Raw genomic sequence first — 21342 nt, 5'->3', positions numbered from 1 at the left:
CCAGAAGGTTGGAAAACAGTGCAAAGATGTTGATGGAATGACCGAGACACTGCAAGTGAAGTACTGTCTGACCGCAGGGCAGTCTCTTGTCACAGAAGAGGCAGGGCTACTGTAGCTATCCTCTGCTACACCTAAGTTTTCAGATCTTAACACTATACAACGCTGATAATCATCTTGCTTTCTTCACTCCACTTTGTTTCCAACATGCATTTAATTGTTCGTATCTCACAAAGTAGCAGAATGATCATATAGAAGGTACAAACTTCCCACCTTCATCTCCTCAAACCAATGCATAACATCATATTAAGTTTAAACTAGAAGGAAAAACTCACGTTTTTAGAACAACATGGTACAATAACCTGCAAATTCTACAAATATTTTAGCAGAGCTGTATGGTATTTTTCCCCAGGACCAATACATTTGCCAAACACAGGCTGTGTTGTTGTTTGTTTATTTATTATTATTATTATTATTATTATTATTATTGTAGTGTCACATGGGCACTGCTTAAATACTGAATCAGACAGAAGCCTTCCTTGTACAGTTTTGAATCTATAGAGATAGAAAAGTCTAGGAGAAGGGAAGTATTGATATTATCCTGTTTTTAAAGGTGTGGAACCAATAAAGAGATTAAGTGACTTGCCGAAGATCACAAGGAAATATGCGGCAAAGTCAAAGTTGAACCTAGATCTCCAGAATTCCACATCAGTACATTAATTATAAGGGTATTGCCTCTATTTTCCAGATCCTGGTTCTGGTCGTAGGCAAATGCTGAAATGTAAAGTCATGTTCTTTGTTATATAACAAATAATGCCTTTTAAGAAGCCACTGGAGTTTGAAATACAATGCACACAAGTGAAATACTTTTTTTTGAAAAAAACACTTCATAACGTTTGTCTCTCTTTCCCAAGTGTCCAACCACTAGCTATTGTCTATAAATATGCCTCTGACTCTCAGTTACAATTGAATTTTAATTTGCTTTAACACCATATTTTGTAAGATACAGTTTTGAAATCCACAAATCCTGTAAATCTGTGCATGTGTTTTCATATACAAAATTGCCATCTAGCAGCAGGATTGGTCTGTGCTCCAGAAGGATTACCCATGAAACCATGTCAGTACTGGCAAAATTCCAGGGGCAGGAGCAGCAGCATAGTTATTCAAAACTTCCTTAATTCATTTTTTATCATACTCATTTGGCAACTGGCACATTATCAGATCGACTAGAGGTTAAAAACAGCCTGTCACTAAAGCAGATGTGATTTTAACTTCAGCAGGACAAGGGATAGCTGAGTGTGTACATCTGGCTTCTTTACCTACTATCATGGAGGTCAGAGGCCATAGTTTCTTGAGTTTTGTTTCTGTCATATTATTGCCTGTTCTCTCCAAGGTGTCAGGCTGCTGTAATTTAGCAAAATGAGCTCCCCTGTGCATTCTCAAATTCAATGTATTGCATATGGAAAATAAATTCCACATCAAGTAACCAATTTGCATTGCATAAATTGCATTGTGTTTCTCTTTTGCTAGGTGCAAAGCTGTAGTGTGCAGCTTTTTACTTTTGTTTCCTGTATGTTCAGCCCCAGTTCAATAATAAAACAAAATTTTGGCATTATGATGAGAGATGGCTTTAAATAGCTACAAAATAATTAGAGTAGTAGGCTCTGCCTCCATCTGTCACAGTATATTTGGTTTACAACTTGCCTGTCCAATGGTAAATGTCATAAGATCTTACACGACAAAGTTTTCTGTTACATTAGATGGTGACAGCACTCATTACCTCTTGTATTAGACCGTAGAAATGAGTTATTTTAATACAATTTGAGCTATGATAACAAAAAGCAAATAAAATTGTTCCATTGCATGAAAACTAGCCATTTGTTAACACAGATAAGTTACCCTTGGATTCACAATCTACTCCTATGCTGCATCTACATGGTGGGCGCTATTTTGGGATATAGCAGTATCCCAAAACAGCTGCCTGCATCTAAAAATGCACCTGTTGTCTCGAAACAGTTTTCAAGATAATGGAGATGCCATTCCAGTATGCTTGCATGCCTCATCAAAGGAGGAGTGCAGGGATGCTTCAAAATAGTACTTTATTTTGGCATTTGGTGCCATTCAGACACATGCTGAATTAGCCTACTTTGAAATTGACTTGAAATAAGTCATGCAATTATGTAGCTAAAATCAACAGAGCTGCACTTGGCTTGCTTAGCCACCCCTAGTGAAGAAGGTGAACAGGAAAGTTTCTCCTGCCAACTTCCCTTACTCCTTGCATCTCATCAGGAGTATGGGGTCACCTGCTACCCCTGGGAGGTCGATTTCACACACGCCTACTAGACACATGAAATCGAACCCCAGAAGATCAACCCTGAGCGCGTCAATTTTCCAAGCTAGTGTAGACATAGCCTAAGAAATGAGACTGTTGAAACTTTTTTGTCTTCAGCCTGCCTTGGAAAATGCCTGACACACCGACAGAGAAGGAGAGACACAGAGAAAGGCTATGTCTACACTAGATATAGAAGTCAACCACTGACACACAATTTTAGCTACAACAATTATGTAGATAAAGCTGATTTATCTGCAGTCGACTTCCATGTCTGTCTACACAGTGGAAGGAGAGTTTCTCCTGTGTATCTTCCTTATTCCTCACCTCTCGTGAGGAGTACAGGGGTTGACATCAACTCCTCGGAGCATCATTTCATGCATGCTTAACATGAAACCCTGGAAGATCGACTCTCAGTAGGCTGATCTTCCATGATCATCAGACTCTAATCAAAGAGACAGAAAGAGAGAGAAAGAGAGAACTTTTACTGTAAACTTAAGACACAAGTCAGGGTAAGATCATTCCTGACTTGAAGCTTTCTTCTGATATGAGAGAACAGCTATTTATAGTAAGAACTCACAAGTAACTTCATATATAGCGGAAGAGAACTGGCTATGTGTTTTATTTTAATTTTTAACTCACTTTATCTGCCTGTTTTTACTCATAACCACTGAAATCCCACTGTTTTGTTTAGTACTGGTATGTTTATAATCAAGTTCAGTGTAAATTACTTGGGGAGGGCTACCACTGTGCAGATCTTCCTTCATTGATAAAGGAGGTTTACATAATGAGCCCAGTAGAAAAGTTTTGCACTGAGATCAATTTATTTGGGGGTTTGATTCGTTCTGCAGGTTGATTTTCTGGGTGCTGTACCCTAGAAATGCACCTTCTCATAGCTGTGGATAAACAGTGTCTGCATTGTTCTGCAGGGGGCAGTAACCCCAACTCTGTGCCTTGGCTGGGGGAGACCAGAGAATCTGGTTGAGTAGGACAGCATGATGGGGAATCCCAGAGAGCAAGAAGGTGAGTGTCAGCACACCTGGGAACATCCCAAAAGGTCTTGTGTGACCACAACCAATCACATGAACCAGATCTAAGTTCTGCTCATAAATGAGCAGTTTCCATTCTTCATTACTCAGATTCCCAGCATTGTAGTACAGGCAAATCAAAAATTTCTTCTCAGTATGTCTTTTGGTTCCTTGATTAATCCAAAGACACAATGTATTTAATTGTAATGTCAAAGTTTATATAAACATATAAATAAATATATACACAAATATTTTAAAAAAGTTTCAACATAAAGATAAGAGAGGTAAAATTCTCTGTGTCATCACATCGATTTCTGGTGCTGTAAAGACTGATGATCCAGTAATTACATAGTGTTTCATGAGGGATACATCTTTTAAGTTAAAGAAAAAAATGGATTTTATACAGAATGGAAACGGACTGTTAGAATAAAATATCTAGGTATCAGTTGGCTCCCTCAGCCATTGTCTATGAACCAGATGTGAAGAACTTTATGTAAGAACTTTATCTAACTTCAATTAAATCTTTCTTCTCCAAATGAAAAAAACAAAAAGTTACAAGGGAAATTGTACTGAATTTGTTTCCAATAATATCTATACAGTGAAACCTGCCTAGACACTAAACAGAGACCAGCAAAAATCAGTCACCTAGAAAAAATGGGCTTTAAGTAAATGTCAGCTAAACTGTTCTGGAATCCACATGAGAACAATTTTTAAAGGATGTTTAAAGGTGTCTATGCACTTTCTTTAGATTCCAGTCTCCCTCTAAGCACATTTTCTGCTAGACAGTTTCTTAGTTTATTGCCATTTTACAGGTTCACTCAACTTACGTGGACATATAACTGTGAACCACTGGTAAGGTTTAGCCCTTGTGGAGCTGCACTATGTACAAACCCACAGTATGCTCTTTTCCCTTTTCCATGCTGCAGTGCAGAGAGCTCCTCAGCTTACCGAGGCGCTAAATGGCCTTCATCAGTATAGTAATGGAGATCCTCCATAATACGCTGGGGGTGACAAGTACCCCTGGGGTAGACACACTGCTGCCTAACTCTGAAAATACTGCCTTTGAACTTATGTCTCAGATTATAGACTTGGACAACTAACCTACTGAGGACCTGGCATGCAGCAATTAAGTCTCTGGTCATGTAAGAAGCTGAGCACCTTTTCAAATCTGGATCTTCTTTAGTTCAAACAAAGGGAAACGAAAACAACTCCAGGAATGATCAAGTATGACATAAACTGAAAAGGTTTATGCCTTAACAAGTAGCATACAACTTTATAAAAGCAGTGTGGTAATGATATAGTCTACACTCCTGGGGGAATTCTGCACCAAAATTTCAAAAATGATTCACCAAAAATTAAGAATATTGAACACAGTATTTGAAAATTCTGCAAAATTCTTCATATTTTATCTAAACAATGAAATATAATCATAGTTGTTTCAATTATTTCCAAACATCTCTAACCAAATATGTCTGTATCAGAACAAATGACATACAAGACATAGGAAATTGTGATTGACAAATATATTCCTTAGTAGGTGTAGTAACACAAAACTCTGAGCAGTAATTAATTTTAACTACAATATGGAATCATTTTCCAATATATCTTTTTTTAGATGAAGTGACCACATCTGTACACAACATTCAAGATATGGATGTACCATGGATTTACACATAGGTGATAAGATATTCTCTTTCTTATTCTCTATCCCTTTTAAAAATTATTCCTGGCATTCTGTTTGCCTTTGTGATTGCTGCAGCACATTGAGTGGCTGTTTTCAAAGAATGTCATGTAGACTCTGGAACTGTTCCTACACTAGAGTTCTCTTGACAGAAGTCATTGTCGACAGATATTTTCTGACAGAAGCTCTGTCTACAGAACATGCCCACACCTAATACAGACTCCCCCTGTCAACAACCTAGGTTGACAGAACAGCCAACTGGAAGCTCTGCAAACAGAGGGGCCCCCAGAGCATCTACACTATTTTTTTTGTTGACAGAATCTGTTGACAGAGGCACTATGCCTCATACGGTCAAGACAGAAGTCTGCCAGGAAGACTGCTGCGATTCTAGGCATAAAACATTTTGTAGTGTGGATGCTGCGTTTTGTTGACAGAAGGCCTCTTCTGTTGACAGAACTCCAGTTTATGACATCATGGCTATGCCTACATTAGCATCCCCCTTTCAAAAGGGGGATGCTAATGAGACATTTCAGGATACGTTAATGAGATGCTGCAATGAATATGCAGTGACTCATTTGCATAATGGTGGCCGTGGCACTTTGAAAGTGCTGCTTTCGATTGCGTGCAGGTCGTCTACATGGGGTCCTTTTCAAAACCACTCCACAAACTTCAAAATCCCCTTATTCCTATAACTAAACAGGAACCGGAGGCCGGCCCTCTCTATTGACAGAAGTCTACACTGCATTTCTGTTGACTGAACTCCGTCAACAGAAATGGTATTCCTCAAATTTTTGAGAGATAATACTGTCGAGACAAATGCAGAGTTCTGTCAGGACTCTGTTGACACAACACTTTGGATGTGGCCACACTTGCCAAAACTTCAAAATGGCCATGCTATTTCCTCAGCTGAGAGGAACAAGGAGATTTCGAAATGTGCAGGGTTCTTTTGAAAAGGACCCCCGGGCAGCCGAGCCGTGCACATTCAAAAGCGGCACTTTCAAAGTGCCATGGCTAGTGGCATGCTAATGAGGTGCACAGCTGGCATCATGCTGTGAAATCCTAATTGGCTCTGCTTTCAGAGTCTGAACGTGCACACACATGAAATTTAGACGCATAAGGAAATAGGGTTACTATTCCAGCTCATTTCTAACTGTGTCAAGTTCTACTCAGCTAGCCTGAGTTTTACTTGTATGAAATATGAAAGAGTGACACTTGCAGGTTTGTCTTGCTTTTTCACCCTTAAAAATATCATTAATTTAATTTATTTTAGTTCATGAATATTTGTAAGACTCTTTGCTTATGTTGGTACTTGTGGAACTTTCTTGCTAGCTTTATGGCTGGTGTTTGTATCTTACTGGCTACGTCTATACGTGAAGCCTACATCGAAGTAGCCTATTTCGATGTGGTGACATCGAAATAGGCTATTTCGATGAATAGCGTCTACACGTCCTTCAGGGCCGGCAACGTCGATGTTCAACTTCAACGTTGCGCAGCCCAACATCGAAATAGGCGCAGCGAGGGAACGTCTACAAGGCCAAGTAGCACACATCGAAATAGGGATGCCAGGCACAGCTGCAGACAGGGTCACCGGGCGGACTAGCGCTTCCGGGGCAACAGCTAGCTGCTCCCTTAAAGGGCCCCTCCCAGACACACTCAGCCTGCACAGCACGCGGTCTGAGGAGCCATAGGCACACAGACCCCAGGCGCCGCAGTCATGGACCCCCAGCAGCAGCAGCAGCAGCAGCAGCAGCAGCAGCAGCAGCTAGAGGTCCACCCAGCCCTCCCGGCAGGAGCAGGGCTTGCCCTGCTCCGTGCCATGCGGGAGGCAGCTGAGCATCTCCTTGCCCCAGAGGAGGAGATGCCCCCAGGGCAGCAGGGCTCAACCCCTACCCCTGCAGCACCCCGCCCCCCCCGCCGGCGGCTGTGGAGCTACCCCACCAGCACCGACTGGTGGGAGCGGCTGGTGCTTCGGGAGTGGGACGACGACAGCTGGCTCAGGAACTTCAGGATGAGCCGGCAGACATTCCTGGAGCTGTGCCAGTGGCTCACCCCCGCACTCAGGCACCAGGACACCGCCATGCAGCGTGCCCTCACAGTGCAGAAATGGGTCGGCATCGCTGTCTGGAAGCTGGCCACTCCTGACAGCTACCGATCCGTGGGACAGCAGTTTGGTGTCGGCAAGGCCACTGTCGGGGCTGTCCTCATGGAGGTAAGCGAACCCACGGGGGGAGGGCAGGGCAGGGGAGGGGAGGCCAGGGCAGGGCAGGGCAGGGGGGCCAGAGCAGGGCAGGGCAGGGCAGGGCAGGGGGGCCAGGGCAGGGCAGGGCAGGGCAGGGGGGCCAGAGCAGAGCAGGGCAGGGCAGGGCAGGGCAGGGGGGCCAGAGCAGAGCAGGGCAGGGCAGGGGGGCCAGAGCAGGGCAGGGCAGGGCAGGGCAGGGCAGGGGGGCCAGAGCAGGGCAGGGCAGGGCAGGGCCACGCACACCCTGCTCACCCCTCATTGGTGCTGTCCCATGTGCTTTCTCTGCAGGTTGTGCGTGCCATCAACGCCATGCTCCCGCACACGCTCGTGAGGCTGGGGGACCCAGATGCCACCATCGCTGCCTTTGCCACCCTGGGCTTCCCCAACTGCTTCGGGGCTCTGGATGGGACTCACATCCCCATCCGCGCCCCGCATCACAGTGGAGGACGATACCTCAATCGAAAGGGCTACCATTCTGTCGTCCTCCAGGCCTTGGTGGACAGCCGGGGACGTTTCCAGGACATTTACGTGGGCTGGCCTGGCAGCACCCACGACGCCCAGGTTTTCCAGAACTCGGGCCTGTGCTGCCAGCTGGAGGCGGGGACCTACATCCCCCAGTGGGAGATCCCTCTGGGGGACACCACCATGCCCTTCTGTGTCATCGCAGATGCAGCCTACCCCCTCCGGCCGTGGCTCATGCACCCCTACACGGGCCATCGCTCCGCTAGCCAGGAGCGCTTCAATGAGCGCCTGAACCACGCGTGCCAGGTGGTGGAGCGCTCATTTGGCCGCCTGAAGGGACGCTGGAGATGTCTCCTGACCCGCCTGGATGCGGGCCCCAACAACATCCCCCAGATTGTGGGTGCCTGCTGCGCCCTGCACAATTTGGTCGAGAGCAAGGGGGAGACCTTTTTCCAGGGCTGGGCTGCGGAGGCCAGCAGGGCACACGTCCAGCCACCTGCTGCCCCCAGTCGGCAGGTGGACCCCGAGGGGACCCGGGTCCGGGAGGCCCTGCGGGCCCACTTCGATGAACAGGCCGCGGGGTGAACTCTGCCCAGGCCCCCTACTGCCCGCCCCTTCCTCCCCCACACTCCTGCCCCAACGCCCACACCATGGAGCACCCCACCGCACCCCCCTCCCACTTGTCCTGGACAAATGACAGCACGCACTTGTGGCTGAACGTAAACTTTTTTTTTTCTTTCCGAAGCTTTTTTTTTATGACTGTAAATAAATATGTGAACCACAAACCAAAAACTATGTACAAACTTTGAACAAAAGCAATATGTACAAAAATAAAACAATACAAAGAAACAACTGTCCGCAGTAATAAAAAGCAAACCAGGGAGGATAAAGGGGAGAACTATTTACATGGGGGGGACGGGGCAAACTGGGGGCCGAAAAAAACAGGGTCCAACTATATACAAGGGGGGGGCCACGTCCCGGGCCCCTCGCCCCTATAGCCCGGCACCGGGCGTTGGCGGCCGGGAGCCCCGCCGCGCTCGCAGCCTGGTCCATGGCTGGGTGGGAGCGGGCTGGACCGGAAGGTACGGTGGCCGGCGAGTGTCAGGTGGCTCCAGGGGTCCCTCGGCGCTCCGGCCCTCGCCGGTGGGTGGCGGGGCGACGGTGGACGGGACGGCGATGGGCGGAGCAGCTGGTGTTGGGGCTGCCGGAGCAGGCAGGGCGGGCGATGTTGCAGCCGGCGGGGCATGGGGGGCCAGGTAGTCCACTAGGCGGTTAAATGTGTCCATGTAGGCCCCCCATGCCTCCTGGCGCCAGGCCAGCACCCGCTCCTGCAGCTGGAGGTGCTGCTCCGCGACCTCCAGCTGCTGACGGTGGATGGCCAGCAGCTGGGGGGCCATCACCGTCAGCGGTTGGTGGCGCAGGGTCCGCCGTCTAGCCCGCCGTGGGGCCGGTCGGTCCTCGGCCGAGGGGCTGCCCTGGAGCGAGGGTCCCGGAGGGCTCTCCGGGACCACTGACGCCTCGCCGGCGCTCTCTTCCGGTCCTTCTGATGGTGCAGGGGCAGGACACAGGAGAGGAGGGGGGGAAGAAGAATGGAGACAGGCGTTGGTGTGGGCCCCGAGCCGTGGCCTTTGTCCCCCCAGCCCTGTGCTGCAGGTTCCCCATCCCCGTCCCCGGGAGATGCTGCTGTGATGGATGGGGTTCAGGGGTCCCCCTGCCCTGCACCCCGTCCCCTGGTGGGAGCGACTCTCACTTCACCCTGCAGGGTCTGAGAGCAGGAGAGGTTTCTTAGGCCACAGATGGCCAGTTTCTGGCAGGAGTGACAGCACCAGCTGTCGGAAGAGACAGTCCTTCCAACCCGTCGTGGGGAGAAGACCCCAAGGGGTGCCCCTTGGGGATGCAGCTTTCCCCCTCCTCAGGCTGGCTGCCTTCCAGCTCTCCCTTCCCCTAGCCTCTTCCTGTGGGCCCCGCCCTCGCCCCCCAAGTCCAAGCCAGCTCGGCTCCTCCCTCCTGTTTGTTCAAGGCAGAGGTGTCACCTGCCAGCTGTAGCCCCAGGATCCTCCTTTGCCCCTGGGAGCTATTCGGCTCTTGTTGCTCCTATGTAGCCTGAGTCTCCCTTTGGCACTCCCCCTCATCCATCACATGCTGCTGCTGCGGGGTGTCCCACCCCCTCCTCCCGGGGGCCCCTCGAGGTTCCGCTCCCCCCTGGCCCGGGGATGGGGCATGGCACTGTCATGCGGGGTGTGGGGGGCAGGGGGTGATGGATGCAGTGCTGTGAGGGCCATGGCCCTGGTGTCCTTGGGGCCATGGCCATGTGAGCATGTGGGGGGCCCTGGACACATATCTCTTACCCCTGCCCCTCAAGCCCAGGGGTGTCCACCAGAGGGGGGTACCTACCTGTCGGTCTGCTCCCACGGTCCGGAGATCCCTGGGGGGCGGAGGCCCTGCTGCTGCTCTGGGATGGCAGGAGGAGGATCTGCAGCCCGGATTCTGCGGAGGAGGAGCGCCCCCCCCCTCCTCCTCCTGCCGCGATGTCCCGGGGGTGGCCTCCGGGGGGGGCCCCCGGGGTGCGGGGCTTGCCTCCGGGGCGTACTCCATCTTCAGGGCCTGCTGGGGCTCATCAGCCGAGGTGTCAAGGGTGGCCGGAGGGGAGGAGGTGTGCCGGGAGCCCAGTATGTCCCTGAGCTCCCTGTAAAAGGGGCAAGTGACGGGGGCGGCCCCAGATCGGCTGGCTGCATCCCGGGCCCGGGAGTAACCCTGCCGCAGCTCCTTGACCTTACTCCTGACATGGTCAGGAGTGCAGGCAGGGTGACCCTGGGCAGCCAGGCCATCGGCGAGCTGAGCGAACGCATCCGCGTTCCGCCTCTTGCTCCTCATTACCTGGATCACCTCCTCCTCGCTCCAGAGCCGCAGCAGGTCCCGCAGCTCGCCCTCCGTCCAGGAGGGGCCCCGCTGCCGCTTGCCAGCCTGGCTGCCCTGGCTCCCCTTGGGGGGGGTCCCCTGGGGGCGCTGGGGGGGCTGCCGGCCAGCCATCACAGCTGTGTGGGGCTGAGGGTGGTGCAGGCTGGCCACGTGTGCAGGCTGCAGCCTGCACGTTCCCTCAGCTTCCTGCAGAGGAAGGGAGGGGGAGGGGACCTTTAAGGGGCCGCTCCACGCGGCCACCAGTGAGCTGAGGGGCTGGAGAGAGCATCTCTCAACCCCCCAGCTGATGGCCGCCATGGAGGACCCGGCAATTTTGATGTTGCAGGACGCGGATCATCTACACGGTCCCTACTTCGACGTTGAACGTCGAAGTAGGGCGCTATTCCGATCCCCTCATGAGGTTAGTGACTTCGACGTCTCGCCGCCTAACGTTGAAGTTAACTTCGAAATAGCGCCCGACGCGTGTAGCCGCGACGGGCGCTATTTCGAAGTTAGTGCCGCTACATCGAAGTAGCGTGCACGTGTAGACACAGCTACTGTGTGTGATTCTGTACCACTGTGAGTGACTGCTACTCCAGGAAACATGGGACTACACATGATACCTAACTTTCGGATGTTCTACATTGCAGTACGTTTCTCGAATACGAGTCAAGTTTTATTTTTAAAGTTCTCTGAAAAATGTTTGATTAGTGCAACACCTACCCCGTGCTATGCTGATTTGGCAGTTTAGGGCTCTTTTGCAAGCTTCAGGAAGAGTCATATAACATTCTTTTGAAAATAACCCTTAGACTGGTAGATCTCAGTTTAAAAAAGTCCATTTAAAATACATTCATTGTAGGTGGCAACCCCTCACTATGAGCTTGTTTGATCTACTACATTCGAGGATACAATTGTTGTATCAGAGAGTAATATATGGGTCAGAAAAATACCATCTTTAACCATTGAATATATCAGAATGCACATAGGGGTTATGTCTACACGGGCAGCCTCTGTCAACAGAGGTCACTGTCAACAGAGAAACCTTGGCAGTACCTCTGTCGACAGATTGTAACTACACATAAAAGTGGCTCAAAAGAGCAAGCCACTCTATCGACAAAGAACAGCCGCTCTGCCCTGCCCTCTCTCAAAAGAACAGCTGACCGGAAGCAATACAAACAGGGCTGCCCAGGGAACAGGAAGCCCTCTCTGTTAACAGAACTGTCTACATGGGCACTCTGTTGACAAAACACTGTTGACCGAGTCACTATACCTGATCGGGAAGAGGTATAACACTGTCAGCTGAACAGCTGAGTTTTGTCAACAAATTCTTGACAGAGCACTTTAATCGTGTAGACACTCAACGAGTTTTGTCAACAAAAGCCAAGTTTTGTTGAAAGAGGCTGCCCATGTAGACATAGCCATGGAGAGTTAGAGAACAGTGAGGAGACATTATTTCAATGATATTTTGAAGAACATGCTTTAGGACTAAGAAGCCAAATCACAATAAACAGGGGGACTTTGTGAGGTGAGCCAAATGCCGTGAGTGGGAGGGTCCAGGGTCCAGAGCCTCTGGGTGGTCTGGGTCTGGGGCGGGGCAAGTAGGGAGGACTGAATCCCACTGCGGAGGTCGGACCCCCACCACACTGACCAACACTGGTGGGGGGAATAAGCACAGCTCCAGTCCCCCAGCGCCCGTCTGTGCCACTCTGGGGAGGGGTGGGACCATCCCCCTGCACTCACTGGAGGGAAACAAAGTGACATGGCTAGGAACTGGGGGAACAGAGCAATTTATTAGGTGAGCTTTCGTGGGACAGACCCACTTCTTCAGACCACAGCCATACCAGAACAGACTCTATGTTACTAAATACTGCAGAGCTTCTAGGAAAGCTCTGTGGAGCAGAGAACTGCCAGTTCCAGTTTGACAGTTATCCTGGAAAAGGAGAGATCTCCCTGCACCTGCAGCAAACAACAGCTTTGTTATCACTGGGGCTAACCTGGTGCTTAGCCTGGGTTTCCCTACTTCACACAGTACAGCCACACAATTATCAGTGCCTCAAAGCGTGGCAGCCGCCATGCTGTGAGCAAGCAGGCAGACAACCAGGTTGCTTTTATTGTATATTGCTAGCACTGTGACTATACAGAGGGCACCCACTCCTGAGTACCACTGTGCCATTGACATGTGCTCTGATCCAGGGGTGCAAAGTGTGGTGGGTGGTCCTTTGGGGGGGGCATAAAATTTCATAAGGGGAGGGGGTACAGCATGATCGTCTACTGGGTCTCAGGCTCATCCATCTCATTGAACATGTTAAAATATGTCACTATTTTTATGTCTGTGTGTTCACATTTATATATCAATTAATAAAGTTTCCCACACACTATATACTTATTTTCTCACACGTGCCAAAAGGGTTTTTTAGATGAACATAACCAAAATTTCTATTGGTTTGGATTACGTTAGGTTGTGGGCCGTGGAGTGCGCAGGCTGCTAATTACAGAGAGGCAAAGTGGGGCCCAATGCAAAAAGTTTGCTCACCCCTGCATCTGATCCCTACCTGGACATTGTTTTTCTTCATTTTCCTCTAGTCAGTGCCTATAGACCTATACTAATTGCAGTTTCTGCAGGCTTGCTCATCTCCAGTGGCTGAAACAGCAGAGCAATGCCCTCATGTAAGGAGGTACTGTCCCTTTAAGACTGGAAGACAAGCAAGGTCAGGCCTCTGGGATAACCAAAGCAATCCCTGAGTAAGAAAAAGATGGTTCCTGTTAACGGTTGGTGGCTGGGAGAAAGTGGACCTGGGCAAAAAGTCAGGCTATTCCTTTAAGTAGCTGGGACAAGGTGCCTTGCAGAATGGGTGGGACAAGGCTCCCCTCTCTCCCAGCTGGACCAGATTGGGGTTTGGGATTATTAGACCCATTGGTGCAAACGAAAGAGTAGTCACCGGACAAGGCAGTGGTATTTAAACGGAACGTGTCCAGCCTAGCTGAAAGGACACTGCAGAGGGGAAGAACTAAAGCCTTATTCAGAGGGGTTAATTTGCCAACCAGCCCCAGAAATAGGAAACCCTACACACTGGAATAGATGAGAGGACATTTAGTTTGGTGTGATGAGCTATGTAAAATATATTAGACCCTAACAAGGGACAATATTGCCTTAATTTTTTTTTTTTGGTGAGCAAATTATGTCTCGGAACCTTAGAGGGAAACTGAGGCAGGGTGCCTGCAGGACCACGCCACCCCATGAGGAGGCACCTGTTTATTCTCCAATAAACGTATGCATCTGTGACCCTGGGATGTCACCAGAGATGCAACTTGTTCTGCCTGGGCAGACCCCAGCACCAGCATGGAGCCCCATTCCAGTGGAGATGTGTGTGGGCGTAGGCAGCCTTTTGCATGAAACAACTTGTGTCCTTCATATATGACTTCATACATGACACCAAAGTTTGAAACAGTTTTAATAACAATTAACATCCAAAATTAAGAAAGTTTGAACTAACTTTCCACTTCTTTCTTTGCAACTACAGAAGCTATGTTAAAAACTGACTCTTTTAAAATGAATATTTTAAATAAAATGCTATTAACTTTAATAGCATTAAATACTTCAAAACATTTTAATGGATATAATAGAACCAAAAGATAAGAACTGTCTACCTTATGTCAAGATGCTAAGATGTAATGGAGCAGTCTGAGTATATCATGAAGTTATGGATATAAAAATGGAACAAGTGAAGAAAAAAATCTGATTCAACTTCAGAATAGATGTATGGGATTTGGGGGTTTGTTCCACCCCTGACCCTGCAAGACATTTTTGAGGAAAATCCATTCTGTTTGAGATCTAAATTAAATTTTCAATACAGAACTGAAAAAAGTTTAGTATAAGTTGTACTAGTTAATGTTATTTTCCAGTAGACTTTTTAGGACATTATACCTGATCTGATTGAGACAACCCCTCTCCCATTTGTGTGTAGAATCCCAGGTTAATAATGAAACTTTTATCACTTCAAAATAATTAAAAATGTTTCTCAGAGTTGTTTGATTGTTGAAATGAAAGCAATAATTGAGAAGACGTAAGAAGGAAATTGTTAAAAAAGTTTACAAAGAAAGAAAGAAAGAAGGAAGGGAAGAAAGAAGGAAAGAAAAAGAAAAAGAAAGAAAGGTTAGTTTGAACTTCAATAAGATAACAGATCCATCACAGTGTGAATGATGGGAATTTTAGAATTACATTAAATTAAATTAATGTGATACCACAGTTCTAACTCAGGTTAACTCTCACTAGAGTTAATAAGCAATTTCCAGAAGAAAACCTTGATCTAATAATAAATAATAATAATAATAATAATAATAATAAGTGTTTCAAAGGATACATTTAGGAATAATCACACCATCATACCTAGATTTTGACAAGCTGCTCTTCTGCTATTATTTCTTTCTTTGTTAACATGGTCTTAGTTCTAAACTTAAATCTAAATTTTAAAAGAAAAAGAAATAAGCTATTCCTGATGTCTTGCATTTCATGCTGTTTTATTTATGGAACTCTTTTGCCTCAGAAGTTTAATGAAATTTTCACTGTGACTTTATTCTTGTGTGATTTATAATACATCAAACAGTACAAATCAAACAGCACAAGCTTAAAAATCAGCATCAGTTGATTATGTTGATGAAAACAAATATACGCACAAGTCATCGAGGGATAGAACATGCACATAGATAACTTAATCTCGTTTTGCAGATAGAAAATATCTGCAAGCCTGTTTTTGTGAAGACACTATGTAAATGTTTTTAAAGTTCTCATAAAGCTCTCTATAAAAACACAGCAGCACCAAAGTTTGCAATTAGCTCCTATTTCAAACGTCCCAGTACCCCTCTCAACAAGGATGGTGGTCGTGAAATACCACACTCAAAACACATCCACGTATCTTGTTTACTGCTGGCAGCAGCACGATTATGCAAATAAGCAACCATTTGCGATTGCGAGACTGATCACTAGCATGGAGCTGCCGGAAGTAAACTCCATGTAGGCATGGCTATTTATTCCTCTCCATTTCCCATTATCTAAACTATTGTGTTGCTGTGAAATTTTCCTTTACATTAAAAAAATTCCAAATTGTTAGATTTACAACAGTGTTAGGGTGCATCAGCACTAAATTTGAAGTTAGTTCCTAGTGTAGATGCATCTTAACACTGGTATAAAATCTAAACAATTTGAAATTTTGCGAAGGGAGCCCAACTTTGAAGTCCTTACGCCATTCCTGGGAATTAAGTAGTGCCCTACTTCGAAGTTTTAGTTCGAAGTAGGGTGTATGAAGATATCCTATTTTGAAGTAACTTTTGTAGTGTAGACTCAGCCTTAATGAAGTAACAATCTCCAGAAAGAACATCAACCAATATGTGTTGAAGGCCCACACCATTTAAACACACTCGATCAGTGTTTCTCAACCTCTTTTTTTAAAGTACTCCTTTAAAAAAATTTAAAAAATGCAAGTACCCCCAGACTTCTCTCAGGTACCCCTAAGGGTGTGCGTACCACCAGCTGGGAAACATGGTCCTAAGGTAATCTGAGGTTCTGAAACAAGAGCCATTCAACCTTTCCAGATTACTGTACCCTTTTTCAGGTTTTGCATTCCACCAAGTTACACCTTGCTTAAAAACTACTTACTTACAAAAACACACAAAAATATCACAGAAGGCTACTACTGAAAACTTGCAGACTTTATACCATCTTATTATCAAATATATAAATTGGAATAGAAATATTGTACTTAAATTTTAGCATAAGGCATATGAAGCAGTAGAAACCAGTCTTTGAATAAAGTTGTAGATTGTATTGACTTTACTGGTGTTTTTATGTAGCCTGTTGTAAAACTAAGCAAATATCTAAATGAGTTCATGAACCCCTTGAAGACCTTGTTGTACCTCCAAGGGTACACATACCCCTAGTTGAGGAAGGTTGCACTAGACCAAATTCAAATGGGTCTTGACCTAGTACCCTAGTATTTAGTGGTATAGGGAACATACACAAAATTGTACATGCAAGAGTTTGGGATGGGAAGTTTATTTTCTTTTTTATTTTCCCCTCCATCTATGCAATAGTATGGACAGTTATTTCATATGAGAGTCACTGATTATCTAAGTTACCATTGTATTAAATTGAAATAAGCTATTTCACATCTTTCCACCTCAGTGTTTTCTCAGCACTGAATTTTAACTTACCAACTCAATTCAATCACGCTATATAAAAAGTCAAATTGTGTGACCTATACAATTGTATATACTCTGTATATGTCCCTACATGATTCTTTAAAGAAGCATCTCAGGTTCAAATCAAGAACTAACAATTCTCCACAATAAAAGTTTCTGGGCTTTTTTCCTATGGACAGAGCAGACTGAAAGAGTGATCTGCTTTCATGTGTGGCTGAACTCTGTCAATAGAATCAATAGAACTTTTCCGACAGTAACTTCTGTTGACAGATCACTGTAGTGTAGACATAGCCTCAGTGTTACATTGACATACCTCTCCAAATCCTTCTCTCCTTCACTCTAAATATAATATGACTACATCTACACCAATGGCCAACTGGAGTCATAGCAGATGGGGCTGCTTGGTTACCTGGAAGCCCCGTCTGTTGAGAGAGGACCACTCCGCAGCTCCCTGCCCCCACCGGCCCCAGACCATCCACACAGCTTTTTTGTTGACAGATTCTGTCCAGAAAGACATTCTGCCTCCCAGGGGAGAGGCAGAAGGCTGTCGAAAAAAGTGCCACATTCTGTCAACAACAGTAAGTCGATAGAACACATTTTTAGTGTGGACATTCCACGAGTTTTGTCAACAAAACTCTCTAGCATAGACGTAGCTTTTGAGTTTACAACAACCAAAACACAGCACATGATGAGGTATAAAATTATAGGATATTTCTTTGTTTCTTTCTTAATCTGCAAACTAGTGGGCTGGACCATTCCCCATTTATCTGAACAAGAATTACACCACATACCTGGGTACTGTTAATAACATACCAGTGCAGCTAGAATAGGTATTTATTATGTGGTATTATAGCTTGATGAGTGTTCTTTGTTACTGGCCTCAGCTAAACAGCAACAATTTTTAGGCTCTTTAGATCTACAGGTATCATATTGATTCAGTGGGGTTTTTTTTCATCACTTTGTCATTATACTTGGAATGATTTTTGCTCATTTTTTTACTTTGCCTAATTTAATGTCCCAGAGAGAATTTATTTAGTGTTTGTTAGCTTAGCTTAGAAATAATTTGGTTGTTGATGGACTTTTTTTTTTTCCTCCTCAGGTTTCGTGGGCTTTTTGGAACTCTGGGCTCGGGATCCGCAAGACAAAGAATTAAATACAGAAAGATGCAGTGGAATGTTTTCCTAGTTATATCAATTTCACACAAGAAACACTAACATTTCCCTGGAAAAAAATACTTCGTTAATCTCACTCCTAAGGTTGAAAGAGCCTCATCACTTACTTCAACCAAGAAACCATAAAATGAAAGCCATATGTTATTTTTCCCAAGCAGCCTAGAAGTGAAACCTATTATTCCATTTTATAAAAATAATTCTAAGCATGATGGAATGCAAATAAACACGCAACGAATTACATAGGTACCCATCCACACCACCCTGAGAACAGCTGACCTGTAACTGCTAAGTGGTAAAGGTTATCTCAATCACCAGAAATACACTGTAGTCAGAGGGGTAGTTGTGTTAGTCTGTATTTGATATATAGGGGTATAAGCTTTCATGGGCAAAGATCCACTTTGTCAGATGCATCTGAAGAAGTGGGTCTTTGCCCACAAAAGCTAATGCTTGAATACATCTGTTAGTCAATAAGGTGCCATAGAACTTCTTGTTGTTTTTGCAGAAATAAACTCATATTTTACTATTAACATACTTGTCCGAAGGCTAGACGAGCTTGTCCCTGAGTTTCTTGCTGTTTTCTTGATGACATTACAAGGACAGAATTAAAGATCACAAAGTAAGAGTAAATCCTGCAGACCTTGCAAACTGCACCTTAACCAAAGTTGCACATTAGGCATGAATGGACTTCATACTTTCTGAGACAATCACTCATTTTCCCAGAGAGTTTCTTCCTATGAATTCCGCATATTGGACTTTTTTCTCTCATCTGATCTTTGCAGACTGGAACAACTAACTTTCAGGGTTCCCCTTCAGCCAGCCCTCTTATCATGACAATCTGCATCTAGTATCAGAGGGGTAGCCGTGTTAGTCTGGATCTGTAGAGCAACGAAGGGTCCTGTGGCACCTTATAGACTAACAGAAATATAGACTATGCTCTAGTTATAGACTAACAGAAATATAGACTATGCTCTAAGGGTCCTGTGGCACCTTATAGACTAACAGAGCATATAGACTATGCTCTAAACTTTTCTGTTAATCTGCATCTAGTTCACCAATATTTCTTAACTGCCTATTTGTCCATGCACACTTGTCAAAGGCTGTATCTAGTTTGCTACAAATTGAACATCTCTAATCTGGAACTCCCTTACCTGGCAACATCTTCAATCTAGCATGATTTTAGTTAGCCAGATGACCACTTACCATCAGTGTGGCCAAGTTTCTCATGATCCCATAAAGTTTGTTTACAGCCACCAGACTCTCAGTGTTCTGTGTTGTTATTTAGCTGTAATTTACCCATAAGTGTCTTCCAAGAGCCCAGTAAGAAGTGGAAGGGCTGTTAATGCTGCCACATGATATTGACCTCCCATAGTCCGGTAAATTCTCTAGTGTAGCACTGGTCAGGTCTTGAGGGTGCAGATTAGAAAGGTTCAACCTGTAGTGTATTTCAGCAAAACCTATAAGCCAACTGCTGCTATTTTTGAATTCAACATTCTCCCCCACACAATTTACTCCTTTGAAAAGACGTTTGATAAAAATAAGTGATTTTCAGTCTTGCCCTATGATTATGGCTCCTTCTTTCAATGCACATTGCATAATAAGTACCTTCCTATGGATCTGATCTAAAGCTCATATAATTCCATAATAAATGTATTCATCTCTGTTCAGATTACAGTTACCAGCAGTGAAAACTTTAATAGACAACCTAGTCATTGGAATTACTTTGTCAAAATTCCACTGAGGTTTAGCTAATTCTTTTCAAGTCCATTTCATTAGTCTGAAAAAAATATTTTAAAACGTGAAATCCTGATTTAATAAGAGGTGGATTTAAATAAATCACTCTATTCCTACGTTCACTGAACTTTAAATGAATTGCTGAACAACCCATTGCCAAGCAACTAGAAATATCCTTAGGAAGATCGACAACATACTCACATAAAAATGCCAGGTTGAACAAACAGTTTACTAAGAATTTCAGGTTTACAGGATGAAGAATTATGAATAAGCAGTGCTTCACTCATTAATTCTATCAATCACATATAAATACAAGTTGATGGCACTTTAAACCTAAAGAAGGTGTGACAATGTGTTTGCCCAGTAAGGGTGAGCCATTCTAAGATTACTTAGAATTTTATAACCCTCTCTGTACAGTAGGACCACAGTAGCCATGGGAAATCAACATTTCTCATAAATACTCAGCTTCAAAGTTTGAGAGCACATTAATTGATATAGCATCGATTTGTGCCTAAACTGGAGAGAAAAATCACAGCTTTCTATAGTGATACTCATTTTGGAAATATCTTAAAATGTGTCAGATTTATTATCATGGATCCATGACCTACAGCCATGTTAATGTGAGAGATCAATATAAGAGGAGATCCATGAAAAGGACTGAAACAATTTTGTTACCTTCAGAGGCACTTTGATAATGATGAAGTTTTCTTGATGATGTTTTTGATTTTGGGAACAGTATTTCTACCTTACTAAGAGCTTTCAAGACTTTCATGTATTAAATGACTTACAGCCTAATTTATTGAATTTTTCAAAACTACCATTTACTTAAATTGACAGGGTTGGAGGGAAAATAGATTGACATCTGCTAATTGCTGTGTGCAAAGACATTTAGAACAAAATGTGGGTGATCAAAATCCATTAGGGTGAACACTACGCTGGCATTCTTAGGTGATCACATACTAAAGGAAGGAAAAATCTCCCTCGCCCCTTCTTCTCTTTCTGGCGAAAACTGGGATTAGAAACACTTTTAAAAAAGAGTAGACCCAGAAAGAGCATAGAACAGAATCTTTTCCTTTTACCTTCCCAGAATATACCAAAAATTAGAAGTTGAAATATTTTGAAAATATATTTTATTTGTTATATCGCTCATTCATATTATCCCTTTGTACTATTTATATGGATTTTCAGTAAAATCCTGCCTACTCCCAAGGGCTCACAGTGCAATTTTCTAGGATCTTCTATATTTTAAGTAAAGGGTTAGAGTTTATTACTGTCTTGATATTAATGCATAAACACTGCACACACAATCTGACAAGCTGTCTCTTTGATGGTCCATAAGTCTGCCCCAGGTTCTCTATATTTGTGCACCACCTGACGAAGTGCAGAAGTATACACTAAAGATCATGAAAGGTTTAATATTTCTCATTATGTATGCATAACTCCCATGGATACTAATGAGAGGCAGGTGTGTGCATCAAGGTGTGAATGGCTTCTATTGTTATTACAGCTTTAAATTGTGTTTCAATTTAACTGCCACCATTAAAGTTCTGTCAACTCCATTATTAGTTAGCTGGCCTCTTCTCGCAGGTTAGCTGTGGAAGGGCCAAATC

At 44.8% G+C, this 21342-nt stretch overlaps 1 protein-coding gene across 1 annotated transcript in view; it reads right to left on the bottom strand.

The window, feature by feature from the left end:
* Positions 1 to 2693: 2693 nt before the first annotated feature.
* The window catches only part of PCDH11X (protocadherin 11 X-linked), a 381583-nt gene continuing 362934 nt past the window's right edge, over positions 2694 to 21342 (bottom strand). Inside the window, exon 5 of the mRNA XM_075007680.1 lies at positions 2694 to 2771. Coding sequence (XP_074863781.1) covers positions 2712 to 2771 — 60 coding nt within the window. The 3' untranslated portion in view covers positions 2694 to 2711. The remainder of the gene's footprint in view (positions 2772 to 21342) is intronic.

The sequence above is a fragment of the Carettochelys insculpta genome, chromosome 13, assembly GCF_033958435.1.
Source record: "Carettochelys insculpta isolate YL-2023 chromosome 13, ASM3395843v1, whole genome shotgun sequence".
NCBI lineage: Eukaryota > Metazoa > Chordata > Testudines > Carettochelyidae > Carettochelys > Carettochelys insculpta.
Note: the sequence above shows the minus strand (reverse complement) of the source record. Positions and strands in the feature narration are given on the sequence as shown.